This window comes from Manacus candei, unplaced genomic scaffold (genome assembly GCF_025592945.1).
Source record: "Manacus candei isolate 608988 ecotype Guabito, Panama unplaced genomic scaffold, ASM2559294v1 h1tg000050l, whole genome shotgun sequence".
Lineage (NCBI taxonomy): Eukaryota > Metazoa > Chordata > Aves > Passeriformes > Pipridae > Manacus > Manacus candei.
This window is the reverse complement of record NW_026138098.1, coordinates 33,255,099-33,282,057: the sequence shown is the minus strand read 5'-3', so window position 1 is coordinate 33,282,057 and position 26,959 is coordinate 33,255,099. Positions and strand designations below refer to the sequence as shown.

General features: G+C 40.8%; 1 protein-coding gene across 6 annotated transcripts in view; it reads left to right on the top strand.

Moving 5' to 3' along the window:
- CTNNA3 (catenin alpha 3) overlaps positions 1-26,959 on the top strand; it is a 443,012-nt gene that overhangs the window by 89,860 nt on the left and 326,193 nt on the right. For all 6 annotated transcript variants that reach the window (XM_051800260.1, XM_051800262.1, XM_051800261.1 and 3 more), the window contains 2 exons: positions 13,890-14,153; positions 19,510-19,713. In XM_051800260.1, the coding sequence (XP_051656220.1) occupies positions 13,890-14,153; positions 19,510-19,713 (468 nt within the window). The remainder of the gene's footprint in view (positions 1-13,889; positions 14,154-19,509; positions 19,714-26,959) is intronic.

The window sequence follows — 26,959 nt, the reverse complement described above, 5'->3', positions numbered from 1 at the left end:
AATTAATTGGGCAATACTTAGCTAGACAATGGAAGAAATGCCTAAGTCAACTCTTAAAAAAACCAATACAGAAATACAAGAGAAGACTGTTGATGTTTATGCTATGGTATTTTATTCACTTTTTTTTTGCAAAGACAATGGAAAACTATAGGTTCATTAGTAACATGGGATTCATCTCAGAGGAGCGATTGCTTGTGAAAAGTGCCCAGTGGCACAAGGTCCTGATGCTTAACTATTCAGCACTTGCTGGGCACATGAAGCTAAAGTTTCTGCATGAAATCTGAAAATATAAGTATTTAAATCCTACATGTGTCAAGTTGGTTTCAGCTGGATAAATTATTTGGACACAGGAAATGTAGTGTTGCATAGAGTGGTTTGCTTAGCCTCGATTTACTAATGAGGCCTTACGAGATGAAATCTAAACCACCAGGTTGTGTCTGTGGGCTTAGTTTCAGTGATGGGTGCTAACCTTTGATCCCAGTCTGGTGCAAAGGAGGGCAGGGGACAGAGCAGCTGAGGTTTCTGTGTTCTGTGACACTTGGGATGTTGGAATCCATTTCCCCCCTTTCTCAGGAGGGACTGCTGTGCTCACAGCACAGGCCCTGAGAAGATCTCAGGCCTCACAAGACATGTAATACGAAGGCCTGATGGCCATGTGAACTAGTCTGCTCTATGTGCTGTTACTTCTGCTTGTTGCCTTTAGGTAGTCCCCCACCTTTTCCCTTCATTTAGTGTTCCTGCTCTCTTAACTTTTTTCTCGTCCATATTTTCTTCCTCCTTATTTGCTTATCGACGTGTATTTTTCCCCTGATTTTTGCCTTCTCTAATGTGATTAGGATACAGAGTCTGACATACAGTCCTTCTTATTCTCAAGAGCATGAGGAGAATATGTGAGGACTGGAGGAAATAATTGATTTATATATTGTGTGGTGAAAATCAACAAGCATGTGCTGTGTGATAGGAAGCCATATCAGTGTGGAGTCTTTGGTGGATACAGACAGAAAAAACAGAAGAGCCTACAGGCAGCAAACCATCAGGCCTCCAAAGCCTAATGTGGCAATTACAGGTAATTGCTTTAATTCTGTAGAGTTTTGCTTCTATTCTGTGCTAAATAGCCAAGCTTTTCACTGAGTGACTAACTGGAAGAATAGCACAAGATTGCTTCAATGTGATATCTTATAATTGGTAGGGAGGAATAACTTACTTGCTTAAAGAATAGTTTTTAAAACCAATTTAGAGAAAATTGCTTTTTCACATTGAGTTTGTAACAGAGAGTTAAAGTTAAAAAGTATTTTCAGTGTGACAAAACAAATAGGGAAGATCTGGGGACGCTGTTTCTGCTCCTTCACCTTGTGCACTGTGGCATTTCCATGCTGGGGCTCCTTTGCCAGAACAGTCTCCAAGGACCATGGACCCTGAGTTTTCTTCTCTCTGAAGAAAGTGCCCCAACAATTATGCTATAGTGTTTTGTACTTGGTATTTATTGCTGCAACTTTACATGATAGTAAGGGAAGCAAATTTTAAGTCAGTTCTTCAAAGAAATGCAAATACTTTATTTTCTCCAGAAAATACTGCTGGGGCTATATTAACATGGGGAAGAATGCTTTCCTTGGCCTTTAGGTTGAAAGTGCCTGAACCTATCTTTCCTGCAAACAAACAAAACATCAAATAAGAAAAAATAAACAGCCCTCTTCAGATATCTGAGGTGAGAAGTTCTAGCCCAACCTATTCGTTTGTCAAAGTCATGAACAGCTGAAAGCAGGAGTTTTACAATGGAAAATGTTACACAAGCCAATGCAAAATGAGCCAATTTTTTTCCCCACACTTTGTATCTCACCTGCAATTTGTGGTTTATTTTTTTCTAAGTTTCTCCAGACTTAACTGGAAGTTAAGTTCTATGTGGAAAGGGAGTAGAGGAGAGATGTATTAAAATATTTCTTCCTCTCAGATCTGTCAGATTTGTAGAATATGGATAGTTAGCCTTTTACCATGAGAACTTTTGCATATCCTTACTAGTAGGAGCTCATTATCACTTGTGTAAAACCACTGGTCAGAGAAATGAGTGTATTCTATTAAAGCTTATTTTCCTGAGGGGTTTATAGGAAAAATAGTGAGTTGCTTCAAAGCAAGAATTTGATACTATGGAGAAAAAAAAACAACCTGTGAACTCAAAAACTTCTCAAGCAGTTTAATTAGGTGAATCTCTGTATGTTCTGATTCATCAGTCTCTTAAGGTAGTAGACATACTAGGCAATGCTCTTCCATACTGTTCTCACTATTGAACGAGCTGTTTGTAATACCTTCAGCAAAACAAAATCCATCTGGTTCCATGGATTTTGAAATTACTTGTGTTAATAAAGATTCTATTAGAGTGTTGTTTTTTTTTTTTTAATAAATACAAGTGTTAAAATATCTGTTGTCCAAAAAAAAAAAATCAGAAGTTTTTCTCATTTTCTGAATTGAAGCCACAGGCTTATTAGAGGTACTTTCTCAATAGTGAAAAATTCAGGTCTGGTTCATACCTTAAAAATCCATTTCTTGGTGTTCACAAATAAACAATTACATATATCTCTTGAGTGGACATGTGACTGTGGGATGCAAATTTTCGAACTTTTCCATAAAATGGAAAACATTGTGCAGTTTTTAGATATTGATTACAGTATTATAGCCATTTTTTAGCTACTGTGTTACACCACACAGTAGCTATTTTTTAGCTACTGTGTTACACCATGTGAAGGTGATGCAGAACTCTCTCAAGCATCAAGTAGAATAGAGTGTGTGCCATGGTGGCTGTCAGTCCTGTTGGTCGGGATGCATCCTGAGAAAAACCCAGCTGTGGAAACCTTTGCACCTGAGATCTGCTTCCTGTGGATTTGTGTAGCATAGGCCTGTGGTGTAGTAGGAATAATCTCATTAGAGTACTGTCCTTTTCTCATCTTCTCAAAGCATGTGCTATGTGAAATAGAACGTGCTAATCATTATATTGTTACACAGTTATTTTTTAAAACTCTTTTGGTGTTTATGCTTTTTGAACTTAGTTTAACAGTGGTAAGAATTCAATAGTGTTCTGCACTGACGTGCCATCAGGGAAGATGAATAAAATTCCTAATCTAAATAGAATCTAAGTAAGGGTAATTTCTAATTTTAATAGGAATGTTAAAAGGAAGAAATCAAGTTCTGTATTTGCAGCATTTCTTGACAGATACTGATGCTGTAAATTATACAGTTGTTCTTCCTCTGTATGGATTCTGTAGTACTCACAGCAATTTATAGGTCCAGAGTGCAGCTGCTGGAAGTCATTTATTCTCAGTTCTGTATTAAATCTATCACATATAAATGCATTAACATTCAGTACAGAGCTCAAGGGCTTCTGGCAGTTTCCTTCTTGCTCTGAGTTGCTGTCCTGGTGGAAATATTTGCAACATATGCAGAAAACAAAATTTAAAAACTTAAATTGATATACAAGGGGGGGAAAAAAACAAAAGAGAGGATTGTCCATGATAAATGCTTGAAACCAGCTCTTTTTACAGTTTAAGCTGAACAGCAAAACCAAAACCTACTGTTAACAGTTCTGAAATTGGTAATACTAATAAGCTTGTTTTGATGGATTAGCACTTCAGTACCATTTGCTTGAGTGCCACTCTTTTTGCATGTCAATTGGACGTGTCTTCAAGGTACAGAAACTTAATATTCCCTGCAGTGTTTGAATTGTGTGCATCTTAATAGAGTGTGAGGCTGTCATTGATTTACTTGATTCAGCTTGTTTTAGTCTGGGATTTTTTCTGATCAGAAAGAAGGAAATTAGAGTATTTTAAATATTTAGGAAATATTTGTAACTAGTGTTAAACTCTATCTGGAGTTTGACAGAAGAATAGAGGCCAGGGCCATGAATTGAGTATGTAATCTGTGAGAAAATAAGGGTTGGAACAAGCTGCCTGATGTGGGTCCTGTATCTGTTTATTGTTGACAATTTTCCATCTGTAATACTGAGATATTAAATGTAGGAATATTTCTGAGCAGAAACTTGTACCTAGGGGAGAAAGAGATCCTGAACTCTTGTGGCAGACAGAGTATGTTCTGACACGATTACTTGTATAAAAAGAAGACTAAACCAGAACAGGCCAAATGTGAAAGATCTGTTTGTTTGTTGTCTGTGAAACTGTGTATCAGTGAAAGTGCTCGTGGAGCACATATAACATGATATTCCAGCACTGAGAGTTTTACTGAGGTTATTTCTACATAGCTGAGTACCACTAAGGCAGAGAATGAAGCAAGTTTTCAATCTAATAAATAGCTACAGAGATCCTTCTGATTTTAAAACCTCAAATAAGAAGCAAGTGAAAAATAATCACATATGGTATTATGAGAGTTTAATAAAATGGTGGAAATAAATACTTGTGGATAAATGCCATTCTGCTGCATTTTTCAATGAGTCAACTTCCACTGAAAAAAATGCAGGCCAAAACATTTTTGGAAAGCTTTAACATCTCGTCTGTGCATTGTACTCTATATGAATGTTGGTCTTTATGTTTCCCCTACCTTTGAAATAATTACGGTATTGAGTTTTGCTCAATGTGTTTTACTTTGATTTTTTTTTCTACAAATGTTTATAAAATAGTTTTAACCTTTTGTTTCTCACAAATGCCAGTTTTCAGACATCTTTACTCCTGTGAAAGAAGTTAGGTCCTCCTTTGGTGCATCTTTTGAACTGCCTGGTTCATCTGCAAGCTCTGCACTGTTTGCCTTTTATTTCTTAAGTGTATTTGCACAAATTCCTTGTCTTTTGAAAACCGTGATAGGTTGCTCTAATATGAAGTTTTACATTAAATTATGAATTATCTTGACTGCTGGAGAGATGTGTCATTTTCTGAACTCTTTTCTCACAAGGATGGATGTAAACCAGCAGATTATTTTGCTTAAGGTGTAAAATGGAATTTGAAACAGCATAGGTCAAGTTATGACCGACAGATACAGTAGGCCTTTGAAACAAATGGTTACACCTACCACCTCTTCAGCTCTCTGGAAAGAGATCTATCTCCAAGCCATGTTAAAAACCAAGCACTGAAAACCAAGCAGGTTTCGATAGGAAAAGAAAATTATGCCATGAAAACACTGGACTTCTGAACATTTTTAACTGTATTTGACAGCAGCATAAAGAGAAAGTATTCCTTGGGTAGAAATGTTAACAAAGAAAAAAATTGCTGCTTTACTCATTAAATTACATGAGAGGACTCTAGGCTGCTGCTGCCCTACTTTTGAATGCCTCTGCATTGGCTATCCTGTTTTCAAGTGCCTGGAATTAAGTGAGGTTGGTATATTGTGGACTCCTTCCCATCCATTATTTCTTCATCTTAATTGTCCCTTTTCACTCTTTTGTGTTGTATCTCCCCCGTTCCCTGTTTTTCTCTCTCTAAATGAATCTGTATTTCTGCTGCATTTCCTCCCTCTCTTTTTCCTCCCTTCCTCTCCCTCACATCTATGTTAACTTTTCTCTTTCTCTTTGATATAAGACCTTCTGGAAGTTCCTAACTTCGAGCCCTTTCCATGATGAATGGTTCCTGCTCTAGTTCTAGGCAAACTCATTGATGAAAAATGTGACTGTACCGGTACTCGGATAAAACTTTTGTGAGCTAATATATTAATTTTTAGAGGGAAAAATTGCTGTGCTACCTTCCCAAATCAACTACTTCATCTAGGAGACTGAAAGTTAGCAGCAGGATATTGGAGTGCAGGGACCAAATCCTGAAATAAGGATATGGAAGTGACAGCAAGGAGTTGCTCGGTTATCTGTAACTGGGCCAGAATTTGCCAAAATCTGAGGCACAGAATACTGGGGAATAGTTGCAGCCTGATGCAACTATTGCTGACTTTTCTCTTTAAAACTCGAACTCTTTGGTTTGAGGTTTTTTTTTTTTTAAATCCTACTTGTTGTCCGTTGTGGTGCCTCTGGTGGAACTTCAAACATCATTATGTTTCTGTCCATTCTGAAAATGACTCCTTGAGTCTATTGGTAGCCACCCCAGGGTATTTGACGTGGTTGCTGTGAAGGACGCCCACGGCACCAGCTTTCTCACCAGGCACTCCATGCTCTCAGCTGTGGGCAAAGCCAGCCTGTGGGGACACAGGGTGGGGGCCGGGTCCCATCTTTCTCCCAGTGGGCCAGTCGCAGACAAGCAACATTAGACAACTAAAGTATTTTATTTTATTCAGCTTTTATTTAAAAAAACCAAACCGCTGAGGATTAGTGTTTGTTTTCTGTGTAGGTGTCGCCGTGTGGAGGACCTGGGAGAGGGAGGAGCTCCGTCTGGGGTGCTCCTTAAATACCCCACGGGCAGGGCGAGGCCTTTGCCATGGTCCATGGGGAGGGGTGAAGGAGTGGGGCACTGCACAAAGCGGGTCAAGTGAGGTGTGAGGTGCAATGCTGCTTTAATGAGGGTGTGCTGGGTTATATAAGCTGGGGCGTGGAATGCACCAGAAAATGGGGTGGAGCATGAGACAGACAACCAGGGAACAAATAGGAATAGGGGCTCAGGCAAAGAGGGAGGAACTGGGGAAGGAAAGGACGAATGGTAGCTCTCCTCTTTGCAGCTTTCTCAGCCAGTCAGAGGGAGAAGCAGAGAAGCAGGGAAGCAGGGAACAGGCACCACGAGGCATACCTGGGCAAGCCCGGGTATTACAACTGTCGGGGAATCACACAATGTACATATTTGTAACCACTAATAACTGTAAAGTCCATATAATAAAGTCTTTTCAATTGCTGTATATCTTTTTTCACTCCTGGAATCGTTCCCATTCTGATTCTTGCTCTTCCACAGCCTGTGATGTCACAATGGCCCCTGGGCACCAGAGGCACTGCAGTGTCACAATGGCCCCTGGCCCCATGAGGACCAAAGGAAATTATTTCCACTGAAACAAAATCCAGACCCTATATGCTGACCAGACCCATCCTACAGGGAGGTCTGCTGCCTTCCTGGGGCCCGGGTGAGGGATATTAGTAGGAGACTCCCTGAGCTAATCTGGCCCTCTGATTATTATCCACTGCTGGTTGTCCAGGCTGGCAGTGATGACATTAATGACAGAGGTGCCAGGGTAATTAAAAAGGACTTCAAGGCACTGGGTCAATTAGTTAATGGGACAGGGGCACAGGTGGTGTTCACCTCAGTTCCTGCAGTAGCAGGGGTGAATGAGGAGAGGATTAGGAAGACCCATCTTATCAATAGGTGGCTAAAGAATTGGTGCCACCTGTGGAATTTTGTTTTTTTCAACCATGGGGCAAAGTCTGTGGTACCCAGCCTGCCAGAGTCAGATGGGCTTCACCTATCGAGCAAGGGCAAAAGGACTCTAGCCCATAAGTTGTCGGGGCTGATCAGGAGGGCTTTAAACTAGGTTTGAAGGGGGAAGGGATTAAAACCAGGCTCTCCAGAGATGAGCCTAAGGGTGGAAAGCCAGAGTTAGAAATGAAATCAGCAGCCCAGCTGAATGTCCACCAATGCACCCAGCATGGGTAACAAATGAGAGGAGCTGGGAGCCATCGTGCAGCAGGAAAGCTGTGATGGAGTCGCCGTCCTGGAAACGTGGTGGGATGACTTGCATGACTGGAGTGCTGCCATGTGTGGCTACAGGCTCTTCAGAAGGGACAGGCAGGGGAGGAGAGGCGGAGGGGTAGCTCTGTATGTTAGAGAGTCTCTTGACTCTGTAGAAGTTGAAGTCAGTAACAATAAGGTTGAGTGCCTGTGGGCCAGAATCAGGGGGAAGGCCAACAAAGCTGATATCCTGGTGGGAGTCCGTTACAGACCACCCAACCAGGATGATGAGGGTGATGAATTATTCTACAAGCAGCTGAAGGATGTCTCAAAATTGCCAGCTCTTGTTCTCGTGGGTGACTTTAACCTGCCGGATGTCTGCTGGGAACTCCATACAGCAGAGAAGAGGCAGTCTGGGACGTTCCTGGAGCGTATAGAGGATGATTTCCTACTCCAGCTGGTAAATAACCTACCAGGGGTGGGGCCCTGCTAGACCTGCTGTTCACAAAGAGAGAGGGGCTGGTGGGAGATGTGGTGGTTGGAGGCCGTCTTGGGCACAGTGACCATGAAATAAGAGAGTTTTCAGTACTCTCTGCTGGGTAAAGAACTGGCTGTATGGCTGGGTCCAGAGAGTGGTGGGGAACGGTGCTGCATCCAGTTGGTGTCTGGTCACTAGTGGTGTCCCACAGGGATCAGTGTTGGGCCCAGTCCTGTTTAATATCTTTATTGATGATGTGGATGAGGGGTTTGAGTGCCATTAGCAAATTTGCAGATGACACCAAGCTGGGGGGGAGTGTTGATCAGCTGGAAGGCAGGAAGGCTCCTCAGAGAGAATCTGGTCTGATTCCAATGGGATGAGGTTCCACAGGGCTGAGTGCCGGATCCTGCACCTTGGCCACAACAACCCCCTGCAGCTCCAGGCTGGAGAGCAGCCAGGAAGGAAGAGACCTGGGAGTTTGGATTGACAGGAGGCTGAACATGAGCCAGCAGTGTGCCCAGGTGGCCAAGAAGGCCAATGGCATCCTGGTCTGGATCAGGAACAGTGTGGCCAGCAGGGCCAGGGAAGTGATTCTTCCCCTGCACTCAGCATTGGTGAGGCCACACCTGGAGTGCTGTGTCCAGTTCTGGGCCCCTCAGTTCAGGAAGGACATTGAGGTCCTGGAGCAGGTCCAAAGGAGAGCAATGAGGCTGGGGAAGGGACTGGAGCGCAAGTCCTATGAGGGGAGGCGGAGGGAGCTGGGGGGGCTCAACCTGGAGAAGAGGAGGCTCAGGGGAGACCTCCTCACTCTCTACAACTCCCTGACAGGAGGGTGTAGCCAGGTGGAGGTCGGGCTCTTCTCCGAGGAACCAGCAGTAGGACAAGAGGGCTCTGTCTTAAGCTCTGCCAGGGGAAGGTTTCGTGGTTAAGACTTTTATCTGAAGTATTTTATCATTTGGCTTCCCATTTGCACTGTTGAAAATTTGGTGAACTCATCCTGACTCTCCTCTTGACCAAGTTAAAGCAGAGAAAAGGAATACTCAGTTATTTATACTTAATGTTTGCTTCTTTTTCCTTGTAGCAGTGGGCAGACTCTTTGGCTGACTTTAAGATGTGAAGGTATAGATACAAAGTTCTACTGGGAACCTCAGTCCTGTAAATCCATTTCCTGCTTGCTCTAAGTTGACTGAAAGATATGGATTTACAAAGACTGCTGAGTCATCTCAGAGGCAGAGGGTATTGCTTAGTCTTATGATAACATTGGCATGGATTTGCACTTTAACACTTCACATTTTGTGTATTCCTGCATATGGCTGATGCAAATGAACTGCCTACAGTTTTAACCATACAGAGTATATGTATTTTTTGTGTGTTTATATGGTATTTCTGTACTCTGTATACATGATACCACTATACTACATGAGACACTAAGAACTGCTGCTGACTTCTGAAGTCAGAAAAAAATGAATCTAGAAGCTGGTAAGACTTTTTTAGTAGAAGGTTAGCTTGGAATTCCTCACAACCAAGCTTATACTATGGTGATGCTTTGTAAGCATAGGCTCCTATTTTCATCTCCAGACTTGGTCAGTCTGTAAGATACAGTTCTGAAAATGGCTTCCTTCTGTGGTGCCTGCAAATGCTGTTGTTTTGGGGATTGTCTTTCTGGATTGCCTGTCTATCAGAAAAGAGAAATGAGAAAGGAAACGTTTTTATGGTTCTGAAGTGTAATAGTATTAATTTATTTCATCCACCTGTTTGGACTGGAATAATCTCTGGAAACCCATGTATTTAAAACAGACAAACAAAATGCAAATGAACTGGCTTTGGGAACACAGGTATTCTCTGTGAAGAAGCAGATGATGTCTTTAGGAAGAGTTTTCTGTGAGTTTCCATTTCTACAATTTCTAGAGGTAATGGCACGATTTTGATTCAGTCAGGGAGAAATGCAGAGAGGTGTGTTAAAACAAATTCCTGTGATTCCGTGCAGTTCTGAATTTACTGGCAAACTGTCACAGTCAAGTCACTGTGAATGCCTGTAAGGGGAACTTGGGTAGTCAGAGTAGCACAATTCTATGATCTAGTAATGTCTCAGGAAAGTTTGTGTGATGAGGCAGGTTGGGGGGACAAGCTGTGAGGTCAGTCCGTGCATCCAGGTGAGAGACAGCCCTGTGGTATCTCAGAAGCCCCGTGGTGACAGGGCCAGGTGGAACTCAGGAGGTCAGTCTGTGGGCTGGGTCCATGGCCAGGCAGGGGCAGCTGTGGCTGGGCTGGAGCCCAGCAGCCTCATGGCACAGTTTGGAGAGGGACTGAGGGTCCCAAGGTGTGTGGAACTGGGGCTGCAGGGCCCAGGGATGAGCGTGGCTGCAGCGCCCAGGCGAGGCTGGCCCTGAGGGGTGGGTGTAAGACCTAAAACCCATGTGAAACCATTCTCTTGGCAGATTGCCAAGCTGAGAGAGCCCTGGCACTCGGTGTCAGCCCCAGATCTTTTTCACTTTCTTGTCTGTGAGATACTTTCTTCCACTGAATAGGACAACACAGTGCTTATGAAATATGTAAACTGGAGCCTTGCCCAGATAAACAGCGCATGAATGCACTTGGAAGAGTTTGAGCTCTGTTATTGTCTTTGATTCACCAACTGCACACAATTTGGCAGTCAGTTTTGACTGAAAGCTGAATGCTAAAGCCCAGGTTTAAGCTGTGATAAAAACTGATGCTTTTGTCTCCTAGTTCTATAGTAGTATGAAATTGTGGGGGTTTGTATGCCTGTGTTTTTTCTGGAATCAGAATTTGAGTCAATAACATCTGTCTCTGAAGAGAGCAAGCTGGGGAAGTGCAATGCACTTTGTTTGAGGCTGTCTGTGTGAAGCTGGTGTTGACTGCAGCTGGTGCAGAATAGGGCTCTTTGATTTGTACCCACAGTGATGCTCAGACCCCATGAGTTGTTCAGGGAAAAAGAGCTGGCTTCCTGGTGTTTTGTGCTGTCAAACCTTAGATATATTATGTGTGATAAGGAACAGGGTTTTTATTTTCCCCTTTTTTTTTCTTCTTGTTGAAGTAGTGCAACCAATGCTTAACTGTGAATGTAGTTTTCAAATTTTCCATTCGAAGTCTTCTTTTCCATTTACCATGTTTAGCTGGAACAATCCACAGCTGAGAATCTGAGACTCTCCATTCATTTTCCATTCTTGCCAGGGACAATCAGGTATAAGAAAGACATAGAAGTATGTCCTGGTAGGGCTGGGGCAGCAACCTGGGGAAGTGTCACTGTACTGTACTGGGCCTCTTAGGTCAGCAGTGGTTGGAGAGGGGATTATTTGTGATCTCAGCTGGTCTTACATGACATATCTGACTTAGTATGGAAAAACTTGTGTCAGACCAGTGGGCATAGTCTACTAGTCTAAAAAGAAGTTGGAATAAGAAGAAAGTGGTAAACTATGAAAATAAAAAGTAAAATAGCCTAAAGTTCAGTGAAGTAGCTGGGTGAACTGCAGATTTTTGTAGAGACTAACTTCCTTCTTCAAAGAACTAGTTACATTATTCTGATAACCCACATATGCAAAGGTTTGATAGAGAAATCACTCAATTTTAGGTATTTTTGGTCCATTTATGGAGAAGATCAATCTAGATTATCATCTGTTTCTTCCTTTTCACATGAAAAGTCTTGAGGAACTAATTCTTCCTCAAGATGGAAAGGAACCATGGCCCTACAGCTTCGTTTGGGGCTGCCCAAGGCTCAGAACTGAACAACAAAGTAGTGGTGGGTCTAAGCTTTTTTTTAAATTTTAAACATGTTATTGAACAAAGTGAGGCTGTTCACAAGTGAACTTACCAGTGCCATGACTCTAAATCTCTACACAGTATTGTGTGAAAGAAAGTATTCTGTGTTTACTTAAAAACATGAACTTTTTGAACCTATTTGACTGTTTCCATCCGTGTTTCCAGGTGCTGTGTTACTGACTGCTGTCTCTAGCTTTGTGCTACTGGCTTATCAGTTTGGGATTTCTTATGAACCCCCTGATCCTGGTTAGACAGTACTGTTTTAGAGGGAAACAGTCACTTTGAAGGACTTTCAGGTTTGACTGTATATGATGCAGCAGAGTAAGAAATGGTTAATAAATAGAAGGTGGCTAGACTGAGGTATTGTGGTGATTTCCCATTGTATCTCGAGGTCTGTGGCTTCCTTGCAGCACCAGGAGAAATGAGATTAGTGTGCTGTGTTGTAATATAATTGTAGGAAGGATAGATTCACTACTTAGGGCAAGAGCCTGTGTTTAAAAATAAATAACACTCTTTGCTGAAAAAGTCCAGTGCTCTGGAAAAATTGCAGATGCTTTACTGTGTTTGGAGATGCAGTAGTATTTGGATTTGAACACACTGGGCAATGAAGTCATTCTTGCAGACTGGTGATTCATTGATGTATCGGTTTATTAAAAATGTTAAAATCTGTTGTGTGTTAGTACGCTCAAGAAAACTCTGTTTTATGATTCAGATATCAGCTGGTTAAACCATTCTCTGCCTGTTTAAGGCTCCAGCTCTCTCTCTCATTTGTTTGTTTGGCTTTTACTGTATGCCTGAGATTTCCAAGTTAGCCTGGGGAAGTAAGATGCAATCCGATGTCCAATGCATATCTTGGAGTAAATGAGGTTTTAAAAACATAGGACTGGTTCATTTAATATTGAATGCTCTTTTCTTCAGCCATAAACTTACAAACTTTATGCAGCGAGAAGTGGGTACTGTGATGCTTTTGTAAATAATGCATATAGAGACTGATGCAATGCAAAGGAAAATAATTGGACTTCAGCTTGCTTTAGGGTAACCTTTGGAGAAGTTTTGTATGCATTGTGTTGTTCATTCTTCCTTGTGCTTCTTCTCATTGTTTGAAGCTGGTGCCACAGGCTCTTATGCTATTTTCCTTCCTTTTTTATTTTCCCCCTGAGTTTAATTATCTCCTTCACCCAAGCCATTTTGCAAATATCTACTAGTGTTTCTCAAAGAGACAAGATGCAGAAGGAGAGTGGGAGAATGTCTAGAATAAAATAGAATGGAAAAGGAGGCTCCTTACAATCCTGATGTTGACTGTGTGGTTGTCCCGAAGTCCATAACTTTCAGCTTTCCAAATAACAGCTCCCAAGCTTGATTCCTGGACCCAGTTAAATTTGCCTCGGTAGCTCTGTCCAGCTGTGTGTCCTTTGTTGTCTGGGCTGGTGGGAGGCAGTAGGGTTTCAAGAAGATAGGGGTGGAGAAGGGAGGAATAAGATGAGTGTGGTAGGATCCCCGAATGCTTTAAGTGTGTACACAGCAGGAAGAAGGAGAAACAGGCAGTAATACTTCAGATATGGCTTGTCTCAAGCACATTTTTAATTTCCACATTTTCCAGGCTTCCCATTTCCCAGGAGTGCAGGATTCTTATCCCTGACCCATTGTTCCTTTCTACAGTGTGCTTGGGACATAGGCTGGTGGGGCAGGGAAGAAAACCCAGGAAATTTGTTTAAATGCAACAATTACACAATGCCTTGCTTCACTCTGTCTGCACCTCTGTCCTTCTCCATTGCTTATGAAGAAACACTTGTCTGGGAGGAAAGACAGCAAATTTCCAGGCCACTTTTCTCAGAGAAGAACTGCTTAAAAACAAGCAAGACACAGACAGTTCATGGTGCTGGTTGTAAGCCACAATAAAAATTGTGGTTGTTTTACCCAGACTTGGTTCATTTCTCACGGCATAAAGATGATTCAGTTGTAAGTACTGTTATAGCCCATTTTCACAATCTTTGATGAATTTAACTTGATGTTTCCTTAAACAGAGTAGAGGTAGGAAAGAAATTGTTTATACATTACTTGTCAGTTTTGAAGTGCTTTTGGAAATAAACAGCATGTTCTTTTGCTGACAGGATTTGAAATCCAGCAGTCAGCGAGATGAGATTGCTGCAGCACGTGCATCCCTGAAGGAGAATTCCTCTTTCCTACATTCAATATGTTCAGCTTGTTTGGAACATTCAGATGTTGCATCCCTTACAGCCAGCAAGGATTCAATTTGCAATGAAATACAGAATGCTCTCAATGCAATTTCTAATGCTTCCCAAGGAGTTGGAAATAAAATGGAACAACCTACGTCTCGCGCAGCTACTCTTGGAAGTGCACTTGATGAGCTTGAGGTATGTAAACCTGTGAGACTACAATGTTTTTGGAAAAATGTTGTTTTTTTTTTTTTTAATAACTATTGATGACATAAGTGATGGGCTTAAGGGCATTAGAAATTGATGTTCTGCTTAGTCTGAGTCTAAATAGTATCACTCGGAATTGTTTCATTGAGAGGGATCGCTCCCTTCAGAAGAATTTGGAATTAAGTCTCCAGTATGTTCAACATTTGGCTGAAATGGAAGGGGAAGAGTTAGTTCCAAGTGTGTTGCTAGTGCTGGAGGCAGGTGGGTCCTTGGTAAGTGGGTAGAAGCCATGAGCTGAGTTTACTAATCAGTGATTATGATCTGGCAGTGATCACTGCTGCCTTGACTGCATTTGAACCAGTACCACACGAGCTGAAGTCCTTTCCTCTGTCATTCTGTAATTTATATAATTGAACAATTTAGAAACCTCATCTGCTTATTATGAAATAAAGTGACATAACCAATATGCTTTCACAAATTCTGTATTTCTGCTTCCATTATTTAAGTGAATACTTGGAGAAGGGCAGCTCTTTCTCTACTCCTGGTCTCATCCTAAGCTTTTGTATGGAGCTTCTCCCTTTTCTTGTGGCTGCTCTGGCTCTTACCAGTGTCATTTTCCATTGTCCTGCCAAAACTGGTAAAAGATCTCCTGTAGATGGGATTACAGACCATGATCCTCATGTGCTGTAACTCATGTAGGCCCAGACCAACAAAAGCAATGAATGTTTCTAAACACATTTGCAAATATTTGTGGTTTTGACTGTAAATTCTTGGGCTTAGCAAATCTCAGTCTCTGAACTCCAATATTGTTGATAGGTTTTCAGAAGAATTAGTGTTATGACTGATGGTAACAGACTTTGCCTAAAATTTTCAGTGGCAGATTAAAGAAATACACTGAAATATCACACAGATTTGGTGGTGGCAGTTTATTGACAAAAACAGACCTCTCAGTTGTGCTTGAAGTTTTTTCCCCCTAAAGGAACAGGCTACAATAGCACATTACCTGTTATCCCTCCTTGCTTCTCATACTGGGTTTTAAAATTATAGTTTCTAACCTATTTTCTTAACAAATAGAAGAAAAAAAAGAAACATTTAAGAGTAATACATCATTTGTTACAATGAAGCTCTGAATGACAAATGTATACTTTAAATGAGAGGTATTATTAACCTGGTTTACTTACAAATTTTTAAAAAAATTTGGCGAAAAGGTTGCATTTTCTGACCACAGATGAATTCATCAGTACTGTGAGCAGTACCATTTAAATAATTTAAAAATGTAATAAAATTTATTATAGTTCTAAAATATGAGATTTGTGATAGTCAGAAAATGGAAAAATAGTATTTTTCATTGAATTTATTTTTATTTGGAAACATAAGAACATAGAAGTCTAACTGTTGTAAAAAGCCATTTGTTTATGGAGTTTTAAATGTATTTTTACCTAAGTACCACAAATGGGAATTGAAGCTGTGTGAGTTAGATAAAACAAAATTTATAGAGCATTTAACTTAAAATGATTTTAGGAATTACATAGTTGCACTCTTCTCTCTTTACAGACAGTTCTATTGGCTAAGGACCTGAAATAACCTTTGCTCTATCTTCTTGTTGCAAATCCAGTGCCATGAAATAGATTGATGTAGTAAATAGTCTGTTGGGAACAAATCTCATTAAATGTTTATAGTGTGGAAATGTATCACAGAGCCTACCCAACGATCTAGTGTCTACATGTTCTGCAATGTCATTCTTCCTTTGCCAGTGCTGGCAGTGTGGAAGTTATTAAAGATTTAGAGGTGAGGAAACCACCAGTAAAATTAGAGCAGCTAACCCTTAAATCAGTAGATTCTCAACAATTCCTCTGAAAGGCTCCAAATAACTCCCGCGCCATTTATAAATAAACGCAAAATTGGAACTTTAAAATTTAATTGCATATTAAGACCTGTGAGAAGAGTGTGTGGGTGCAGGTTAACTGATGCCTTTCCCTGCTCTTGCATCTTCTGAATGTAAAGAGATTTGTCACAAAATGATCCAGGTGTCGCATGCCTGACTCTGTCAGCGTGTTCTGCTCTGTGGTCCTTTAATGATGTCCAAAGGCTGTAAATCAGTCCAAAACTTCAGGAAACAGAACCAGGTTTCTGGATACCTGTGATCCCTCTTTTTTCATGCATCAGAAGTCCAATGAGGGAGAAAACAGGGATCTAATAACTCCTCTTAAATGCTCACTTACACTTAAGAACTCAGGTAGCTGAGCACTCTTTAGCCTCTTAAAGCAGAACTGCAGGACTGCCTGTGGCATGGCTGGTGTCTCCTCCTTGGGTCTTTTCTGCATAGATTTACTTATAGATAGCTGGTGAAATTGTTTGAAGAATTTAATCTGTGGGCAGAGTCTTAACTCGTATTTTCCTGTTTACTGCTGCCTAGGTGTTTCTGATTATTTAGTGATGGACCATAGTAGCTTTTTTGCCAGTGCTGTTGGTCCATCTTGGCATGAACTTTCTACAAACTGTCTCCCAAAGGAAGACGTTTCTGCCTCTGTTTCATGTGAGATTTGAAGGCAGTCATTTTTCAAGTTAAATGGCTAATTGACTGTAGCCTTTAGGTGTGTCTTAATCTTCCACAATCAATGAAGCTGTTTTTCAATGCAGTAACATTTCAATATTGTACTTGGCAGGTGTGTTTTGCATTACAATGGACACTGTACGTATAGCCTGGCATGAGGGGACTTACCTGGGAGCTTGACAGGAAAGTTGCTGCTCCAGGACCAAGTGGCAAAAATTCAGCTGATGTGAAGTACCACAGAACACTTTGGTATTAAGGATCTAATTGTGATTGAGGGAGGCAGAGTTTCAAATCTCCAACACCTTCTTCCACATCAGAAATGAATGTCCTGACCTCTGGAACTGACTATATCTTAGATGATCTTCCCTTGTCATTCTTAGAAGATCGTTATGGATTAGTCTTTTCTGCATAAGATTAATGTGAACTTGTCTCTTGGGTGCAAGTTAATTATATATAATTTTAAAATGTAAATATTTAAACACATTAGTTTTATGCAGTTTTCCAAATATATATATATAAATGTGCTAGTTATAAAAGTCGAAGCTGCTTCATTTTTAATTTTGCTATGCCTGGATATAGTAACAAAGTAACAAAGATCTGAATAATGGAGTTGTTCGATGCTTGTTAGGCAGGAAAACACATTTCCTACTGCTGAGAACTATTTGATTCTGCTTTTAAAGTTACGTAGTCTTACTTACCGAGGTGACAGCTGAAAGGGATTAATTTCCCTTGCATTTCAGACTTCTTAATGGCACTCCATACCACTTTCTTACAATTCCTCATACTGCATTTCCCTAATTTCCTGCCGCGCCTGTTGCGTTTGAGATGTGTAGTAACTCAGCTTGCCTCCAGGTAAACGGGGTGCAGCTTTTCTTTGCTTCCAGCCCTTCTCTCACTGCTGTAGGGAAGCTCAGCAAAGAACAGAAAAGAACAAAAAAAGGGGTGCCCTATGCTAATACTTTTAATCTGTCTCTCAGTTCTCCTTGTGGACAAATGGTGTTGTACTGCCTTCACCCTTCCAGAAAAGTGTCCTCAGGTGCATTTCCTTCCTTCTGTGGAAACAGCAGCTCCAGGAAAGGAAGGCTTTTGGTGACAACACTGAGAGCTGGATTGCTGCTCCCATCGGGCCTGACTCTGGACGTTGGCAATTAGGAAGTTGCCTGCAAAAGCAAAATGACTTCCTGTGCTGCGGCTTCCATCCACTGCCAGCAAGAGGTTAGGGAATGTAGAGGTATTCAGAGCAGAAGAGCAAGCCTCCTTTATTCTGTCCAAGGGCTCTTTCTTTCCTTTGTATTTTGGCCTTCATGGCAGGGTCTGCCAGGCCCTGGCAAAATTTCAGCTTTTCTTCTCTCTTGTTTGGAGAAGGCAAAAGTCAGCTATTTTTTTTTTAAATGTTGAGTGGTTCTTAACTGGCTCCTACTTCTGCAAAAGAGGATGAAAGCAGTGAACTACCTGTTTGCTTTCCTCCATCTTTGTGAGTGGGCAAACTGTTCTATCCCAGTTTGGCTTTGGTTCCATAGCTGTATCTAAAATTCGGATTTCCATGATCAGCATATTTTTTACATCTTTGAATTAGGAATTAATTAATTAGGTTATTATGTTGCTTTATGGATATACAAATAGCTATGTTTTTCATCTTCAGAATAATGAGGTTCTTTCCTTCCTGCTTGCACATAAATTCCTTTTCACTGTTGTTGTATCTGGATAGGTGAACCTTGTTTTGAGAAAATCCAGGAACTTGGAAATACATAGTTATTGCTTTAACTTAATCTGTGGTTACATCGGCTGGAAACGCAGGAACACCTGACATAGACTCATAAACCATTTTAATGGTCTATCCTTTCACTTCCTGGAACAAATCCATGATCTCAGTTTTAGACTTTTTATAGTATCTCAGAATAGGTAACAGAAAAATTCCACTTCAGGGTACATGGCATAGTTTTCTTGTTCAATACTTCTGAAATGTTTGAACTACCTGCGAGTGTAAGAGGTGAATGGGTGTATGTTGAGTAGAGGTTTGGTGGTCAGAACTATAATGACACTGTTTCACGTATTCAGTTACATTAAAAATTACTAGTTTGTACTTCTTTAAATGCTGCAGCTCAAATATACTTACTTTCACATTTCATGAAAATATCCTCTCTTCTTTATTTGCTTGATGCACAAATGTTATTAATTTTATCAAGCCAAAGGAGTTGTCTGCTTTGGTTTACTCTACCTACTGAAAAGCAAAGGACACATATCTAGGTCCTTTGCAAAAAAGCAATTGTTAAACAAAAGTTTCTGGTTTTTATCTTTGCACATATCAGCCTGTTAAAGGTGGCAGCAGTGACTTTGTCGCAGTGTGGGATTGTATCAGGCTAAAAATCAGCAGAATGAGACTGCTCATGCAATCTGATGTGGCATTCCCAACTGTGAGCTAGCACTGCTGTTTTTGAGGTAAATCCAGAGGTTCTCCTGATCTGTAAAAGACTAAAGTTTGGAGGTGTTGAACCCCTCTTTCAAAGGAAGCCGAGACTCTGGTCTGAGGATTTGATAACATGGATAACTGGCTTGGAAAGTAGTGAGATCTGAATGGCAGAGAGAATTTGGGTTTGTCTACAAATGATCTCTATGCACAGCCCCACTAGGGAAAACAGAATCTGCCATGGTCGAAAGTTTTTTGACCTTCCAGTGGGAAGGGCTGGTTGCAAGTCTAGGAAGCACGATGTCCCTGTGGTTCATGCAAGTAAAAAATAGAGCAGTAGCCTAACTGGGCTGACTTTTCTTAACTAGACTCCTTATTTTTTCCAGAACTTAATTGTCCTGGATCCTCTTGTAGTGAATGAGGAGACAATAAGGCCCTCCCTAGAGAAACGTCTGGAAGCCATTATCAGTGGAGCAGCTCTGCTGGCCGACTCCTCGTGCACGCGGGACGTCCATCGGGAGCGCATCATCGCCGAGTGCAACGCCATCCGCCAGGCCCTGCAGGACCTGCTCTCAGAGTACATCAACAACGTGAGGCACCAGACTTTTTCCTTTTTGAAATGTCTGTCTCAAAGCCTATTGTTAGAGTATATTTGAGTTTAAGCCATAATTAGTGTCAGTTAGAGTTTAACCTGTATTTCTCGACATGCTCTTTAAAAGGCTGAAAAGGACATTTTTCTACATAAATCTAAGTAAAAACTTAATACATGTTCCCAGAATGAGTAGGTATTGTATTATATCATAGCTTGTGTCTAAAGTCTGTAGCAAGTGCTCTATCACAGATACAATGTACATATTTAGATTATTTTATGCTTATTGTGAACCATCACTAGTTCAGGACAGACATAATCCTTCCTGTGCCAGCAACAAGAGTTTTTTCCTAATGCCACTTCCTAGAGCAGAGTTTGAAATTGTAATCTCTGTTCCTGTAGAAAGCAACAATTTAATTAATAATTTGTTAAAATGTAGGTATTCTGTTAGTGTTGTTTTCAAGTAGAGTGTTAACAGCATGGAGTGTAAGAGCACCAAGTTACAAATGTAAAAATTACTGAATTGCTAGGTTGGGAAGATAGTACTGTTGGGTAAATCCAGAAATCTGGTTGTCTGGCGTGCTTATAGGCTAATTCAGCTGTGAATTTTTTGAAAAGGAATATAGTTTGTGCTTTAAAAATAACTTTTCTTTTAGATTTGACAAATGGATTTGGCATTTGTTATGTCTGGCAGTTAATTCTTGAGACTATGGAGATGGGTAGTGTTAATATGGCTACACAGTGTTAATTCCATGCCTTTTGTCTGTAAACATTTTCTGTAGACATACTGTTCTTATCTAAAGATAACTCAAGATGATTCATCAAGCACATTGAGAGGGCAATTGTATGATACAACTATTTGTTTCCTTTTTGGGAAGCTGAAATTCCTTTCTATTCTGTAAATCATACCAGTTAATGCAGTCCAAAGCTGTTCTAATGAGACTATTTTCTTATTCTCTTGTTATTAGGATAGTGTTGTGTTGGGACTAAAATAATCTAAGCATATCAGATGTCTTTTTCATCACACAGATATTGTACTTTTTGATATTTTCTCTTTATTTAATGGGCAGCAAGTGAAATTTACAGGTGCTTTATTCCAGTTGCTCTTCCAGTCCCTCTACCAGATAAAGGTGCTGTAATATTTTTACTCAGAATTTAGCTGCAGTTTCTGTTGAATGCAGCATTAATTCCTGAACTTCTCTGGTGGTGCTTTACATGTGGGTTGGCTGTGTGTTATCTCTTCAGCTTGGCATATTAGTCTTTGATACTCTCTTGTAGCAGATGTCTGTAGCAATATCTGCTCTAGAGTGGGTCAGGTTTGCTGTTAAGTGGTTGAAAGTATAATAAGGGTTAGACCATCCACCTTTAATGGTTGGACTCAATGATCTTGAAGGTCTAGCAGATTCTGTGATTCCAGCTTTTAGTAGCCCAGAGCACGTGGAAGGATGCAGATGTGGTGAACAGCATCCCCTGAGTCCAAAAGATCATGGTGGGTTTGTCCCAAGAACGGTTTTTTATGTCTTGCTGGCATAAAAGTACAAGATTGTAAGTCAAATGGTCCTAAATTCTTAGACTCTTGAAACAAAATCGGGGTTATCTTTTTTATTTCAGAAGCAATCATGGTTTTAGGGTTACATAATGCAGACTAAGGGAAAAAGAAGAATACGTATCCCACCCCACTGACTTGGGAAAGTCAGAAAGCAGCTATTTAAATATGTCAGTAAGGGAAAGTGTCATATAATTTGCTGCAGAACACAGTGACTGCATAAGGTGGCAAAGATGAGGGAGCAGAAAGGAAAAAATACAGAAGATTTAAAGTTATGAGGTGTTATACTATGGTTAAATGACAGGAGTGAATGTAAAGTTCTTAGTTTCTTTTAGAACTCTTGATCTGCTTATACATTTATTATTGAACTGAATGGAAAAACACCAAGAATACTTTATGGCTATTACTGAGACTGCATTAAACAAGTTTTTCAATACAGAGCATTGAGCTTAAAGAGGGTCATTGCCAAGGACTTGTGTGCCTAAATTCTAGGTAGGTTCTGCATTGTCTGTTTTTTTGAAACTAGGCCTCAGGGTCTGAACAAATGTACAGGAACTTAGGATTTAGCCCCAATATTTGAAATGGTATGAAGACTATAGCTTTTGTGGTTCCTAAATTTATCTTTTTTTTATTTTCCTCAGTTCTTTGAAGTGTCTTATAAGCCTTAAGGACCTCGAGTGGAATTAAGAGCCTGTTGATGTCAGTGAAAAATTACTAAAAATCTTTTCTTTAAAGAGTTTTTAATGCAAGCTGGGAGAAACATCTTTCCAGCAGATACTTGCTTTTATGTAAATGTCTGTTTTTCACAGACACTTTATCACAGTGAGGTGATGCAAAATGGTCTCTACACTAATAAAGACCTACTCAGTCTCCGAGAACCTTCAAGTTTTTCTTTTCACAAAATAATTCAGGCACACAGAAAATTGCAAATACATTTATAATTCCTCAGAAAGGCAGCAACTTTTGTTCTGAATTTTTTTTAAAAATTCTTTGGAATTATTTGTGTCCTATCTTTGTCCTTTCTGAATTTTACTCATAGACATACATTGTTAGGGGATATATTTGCATTTTAAGACATCAAATAACAGGAATTACTACTGTGGCTTTGGATAGCTTATCAATGGCAGAATCATGCTATAGCATGGCTATGAATGTAATAATGTATCCAGAGGAGCAATCATTTTCTTCTGGTAATAAGCACTTGCATCTTCCTAACGATAAACTCTTGTCTTCTCTCTTCATCCTTTACAATGAAAAGTTATTGAAATCATTGGAGTGTAGCAATACTAATTTCATGTTTCTCAGGTTCTGCTTTTACTCAGTCACAATAAAGGTGTGCACTTACCTGGGTGGTCAAAAGGGATAACAGAGTTGTGATTGAGTGGGAGCTGAAGTGGCTGTTGTGAGCAGCAATTAGGATGATTGCAGGCACTGCTGTCTCTGCCTTCATTAAGTAGGGAAGGTATGCCTGAATATTTGTTCTTCATCCTCCTGTGGGTTTGAATAAAATCACTACCTAGATTGTTAAAGGTTGGTAAAGAAGGGTCAGATACACTGACGAGAGGAGAGCCGCTCTCTTGAATTAAAATTTCCTTACTTCTGGAATGTTGTTTCATGATATTTGAGCTTCATTAGTTTCTCATCTTGTTCTGGCTATTGGTTGGATATATGTGTGTGTATAAAATTCATATTGGGCAGGTGTATTTTGTCTCTTCTGATCAGTTGTGATTTCACTTTCTTCTTGTGCATTTCAAAGACTTCTGTTTCTTAACTGGGTTTTTATGTTAAGATTACCTAAATTTTGGGGTCAAATAATGTCAATACAGTAGTTGGCATTTTCATTTGGATTTTCAAAGTGAACTAGGCACCAAAGCTCTGTGAACCAGCAGCAACTTGGTAATTTAGCCTGCTGTTCTGGGCATGCCTGTGGCTCTTGTGTTCAGTCTTTTACTGAGACATTTGAAAAATGGGAGGAGACTAATGACTAATTTTACCTTGAGGCCAGATCAGGAAGGGAACTGAATTGACCACACGATGTGTATTTATGTTACATGTCTGGTGTACTGATAATCCAGCCCTGACCATCTGTGTAGCCCAAGGGCAGGCCAAGCTGAGCCTGACCATAAACCTGCCCTGCTCTGTGTCAGACAGCGTGGGACTGCTCCAGGAATGATGCTGCGAGGGAGGGGAAGTGGGTGGTGGCAGACAGTGAAGCACCCACATTGCATGTCAGGAATAGTTGAACCTTGCTGGGAATGCAGCTCCTGGTCTTCATCAAAGGCTGGACACACCACAGGCTTGTGTCCACACCACATTTGGGTTTCAGGCATTTTGGGGTCTGAGTGCACCAGCTGAAGTGCTGTGAGGATAAGGTTAGGAGCTGGAATCCCTGAAAATAGGGGGACACCTGAGACAGGGAGAGAGCTGGACTGTGCTGTGCCCTCTAAGGAGAAGGGGTGCAGTAAAGAGCCTTCTGTATCCATGGGGAAGGTCCAGCTGTGGGAAGGGAGATACAGTGGAGAGCTGGGACATGTGCCATTGTGTCTGTCTGCATTTCAAATTCTGATTGTTCACTTACTGGAACCTGAGCATTGGGAATTCAAACTCAGAAAATGGATGGAAAACCAGCAGTCTTTATTTATTGATGGTGTGGTTCTGGGCCTTGTCCTTTGTCTCAGCTCTTAAATTTGAGTGCTGTGGAGTGCTAATGCCTTGCTCTGCCCCTGCATTGAGTACTCTTCAAGAACAGCTTTAGGGTTTGACCCACTGTCTCACTGTAGAGTCTGTGATTGATAAGGGTTTGTGTGGTATTTTATTGCCATTCTTACTCTTTTAGGGTGGAAGGACATATAGATACCTCAAGCATACAAATACCTCAAACTTGACGTTATTTGTACTTTATGGTTTCCTGATGAAGACTTTTAACACTTCCTTGGATAGAAGGAAGAAAAGACACTTTGGTTTCTCATCACAGTGATGCAGTGTATCTCGCATTTTAGCTACATAATCTTGCTTTGAGAAGTGGATTTTTCATTTTGATGCTCCGGGGCAACATTTTAGATAGATCTGCAAGAGTTCCTCCAAAAGAGTGATTTCAGATTGAAGAAAACAGTTTGTTCAACTTAAAAAGGAAATGTTTCGTATTTTTAATTTTAGGAATTACCTGGTCATCTTTGTTAGATCTGTGTAGTTGCTCTCTGAATAACTGAGCCTAAACTAACCAGGGACTTTGCATAAATTCCTTGCTAAAATCTTTGGGAACAGAGTGGCTGTTGTTCATTCATGCAAGGGGTTGAAATAGCTGACTTCCTGAAATCCTTTTTTTTTTAAAAATTATTTTCGATTTCTACAAAGGGGCATGAACAAACAGAGCTTGTGTTCATGTCTTTTTGTAAAAAGACTGGATTGAACACTCTTACTTTACTGTCCTTTTCATATTCAAACATCTTAAAAAAGCTGCTGTTCCAGAGAAGTTTGGAATTGTGGTATATCAAGATGTAAACTAGAAAAAATGCTAGGTGTGGGCAGAAAGTGTCACTCAGTTCTTTTTTTTATTAGTATTTTTTTTTATTATTCTTATGACTTTATTGAGTATTAGATTTTCAGAAAAAGGATTTATTCTAGTAAAATTGCTATGACCACATGGCATATTATGCTGGCATTTATGCAAGGAAGTATATACTTTTCATGATTCTGTTGTTGACATAGCCTGAGGAGTTGGTTGAGTTGACTTCAAGCACTCCTACAGAGGACTTTCTTTTATATGCAGTATGTGTAATTGAAAATTATTTTTCTAAATGTTAACTCTTGTCAAACATTTTATAGGGGAATTAGATACGAATTGCTTCCACCCGAAGTCTGGAAACATGGGGCCTTGCACTCCATACCAAATTTCACAAGTTTGTGGTGTGCTGTTGGGAACTAGGCAAACTACCATCAGACCGTGGTGATGCAGTCATCATCACTTTGTATAAGAAGAAAGGTACTAAATCAGACTGCTCAAACTACCGTGGTATTACTCTGCTCTCCATTGCTGGCAAAATCCTGGCAAGAATACTCTTGAACAGACTAATACCCACTATAGCAGAAGGAATTCTACATGAAAGTCAGTGTGGTTTCAGAGCCAACAGGAGCACCACAGACATGGTATTTGTTCTCAGACAACTGCAAGAGAAGTGTAGGGAACAGAACAAAGGTCTCTATGTAACCTTTGTCGACCTCACCAAGGCTTTTGATACTGTGAGCAGAAAAGGTCTGTGGCAGATTTTGGAACATTTAGGTTGTCCCCCCAAGTTCAGCATGGCCAAGTCAGATATGGCGATGCACTTTCTGAGCCCTTTCTAATTATCAATGGTGTGAAACAAGGCTGCGTTCTCGCTCCTACCCTATTCACAGTCTTTTTCAGCAGGATGCTCCAAAGGGCCACAGCAGATCTCAATGATCAGGACGGGATCTACATCCGATACCGTACTGATGGAAGTCTATTCAACCTAAGGCGACTGAAGGCCCACACCAAGACCTTAAACCATCTTGACCGGGAGCTGCTTTATGCTGATGACGCCGCCCTTGTTGCCCACACAGAAGCAGCCCTGCAGTGTTTAACATCCTGCTTTGCAGATGCTGCTGAGCTCTTTGGGCTGGAAGTCAGCTTAAAGAAGACAGAGGTCCTCCATCAACCTGCACCTCAGGAAGTCCCCCATCATCCCCACATCACCATTGGCCAATCAGAGCTCAAATCAGTCCAGCAGTTTAATTACCTAGGCAGCCTCATCTCCTCGGATGGTAAGATTGATGGAGAGATAGACAACAGGTTGGCAAAGGCATATAGTGCCTTCGGAAAGCTTCATAAAAGAGTTTGGCAAAATAAACACCTGAAGAAAAGTACAAAGATCAGTGTTTACAGAGCCATAGTGTTGTCTACTCTCTTATATGGATCTGAATCATGGGTCATCTACCGCCACCACCTGCATCTCCTAGAACGCTTCCATCAACGCTGCCTCCGTACGATCCTAAACATCCACTGGTCAGATTATGTGACCAATCCATCTGTTCTAGAACAAGCAGCAGTCACAAGTATAGAGGCCATGTTGCTGAGAACACAGCTGTGTTGGGCAGGTCACGTCTCCAGGATGAAGGACCAACCACCCCCTCCCTAAGATCCTGCTTTATGGTGAACTTGCCACTGGCTGCTGCAAGAGAGGAGCCCCAAAGTGAAGATACAAGGACTCTCTGAAACAACATCTCAGCCTTGGCCATATTGATCATCATAACTGGTCTACTCTGGCCTCCAATTGGGAGGCCTGGAGACACACCATCTATAACGCTGCTGTCTCCTTTGAGAACGCAGCAGGATCACCCTTGGGGAGAAAAGGCAACGCAGAAAGAATCGTGTCTTGCAGGATTTACAACCTAAGGAGTCTTTCTGCTGTGCCTTTTGCAACCAGACATGTCTGTCTCGTATTGGCCTCATAAGCCACCAGCGTGCCTGTAATAAATGTGGATAGAGCCTTCCCAAATCTTCGTTCACGAAGCCCAGCCATGATGATGATGAGATACGAATTGTTAAGGAGAAGGATCTTCAGTCTACTTAAAAGCCAAAACTAGTCTACTGAATTCCCCAAATAGATTTACAGTTGAAAAATAAGCTGCAGTTAAATTTACCTGATTACAGGTATTTTTATGGAATTTGCAGTAATCTGGG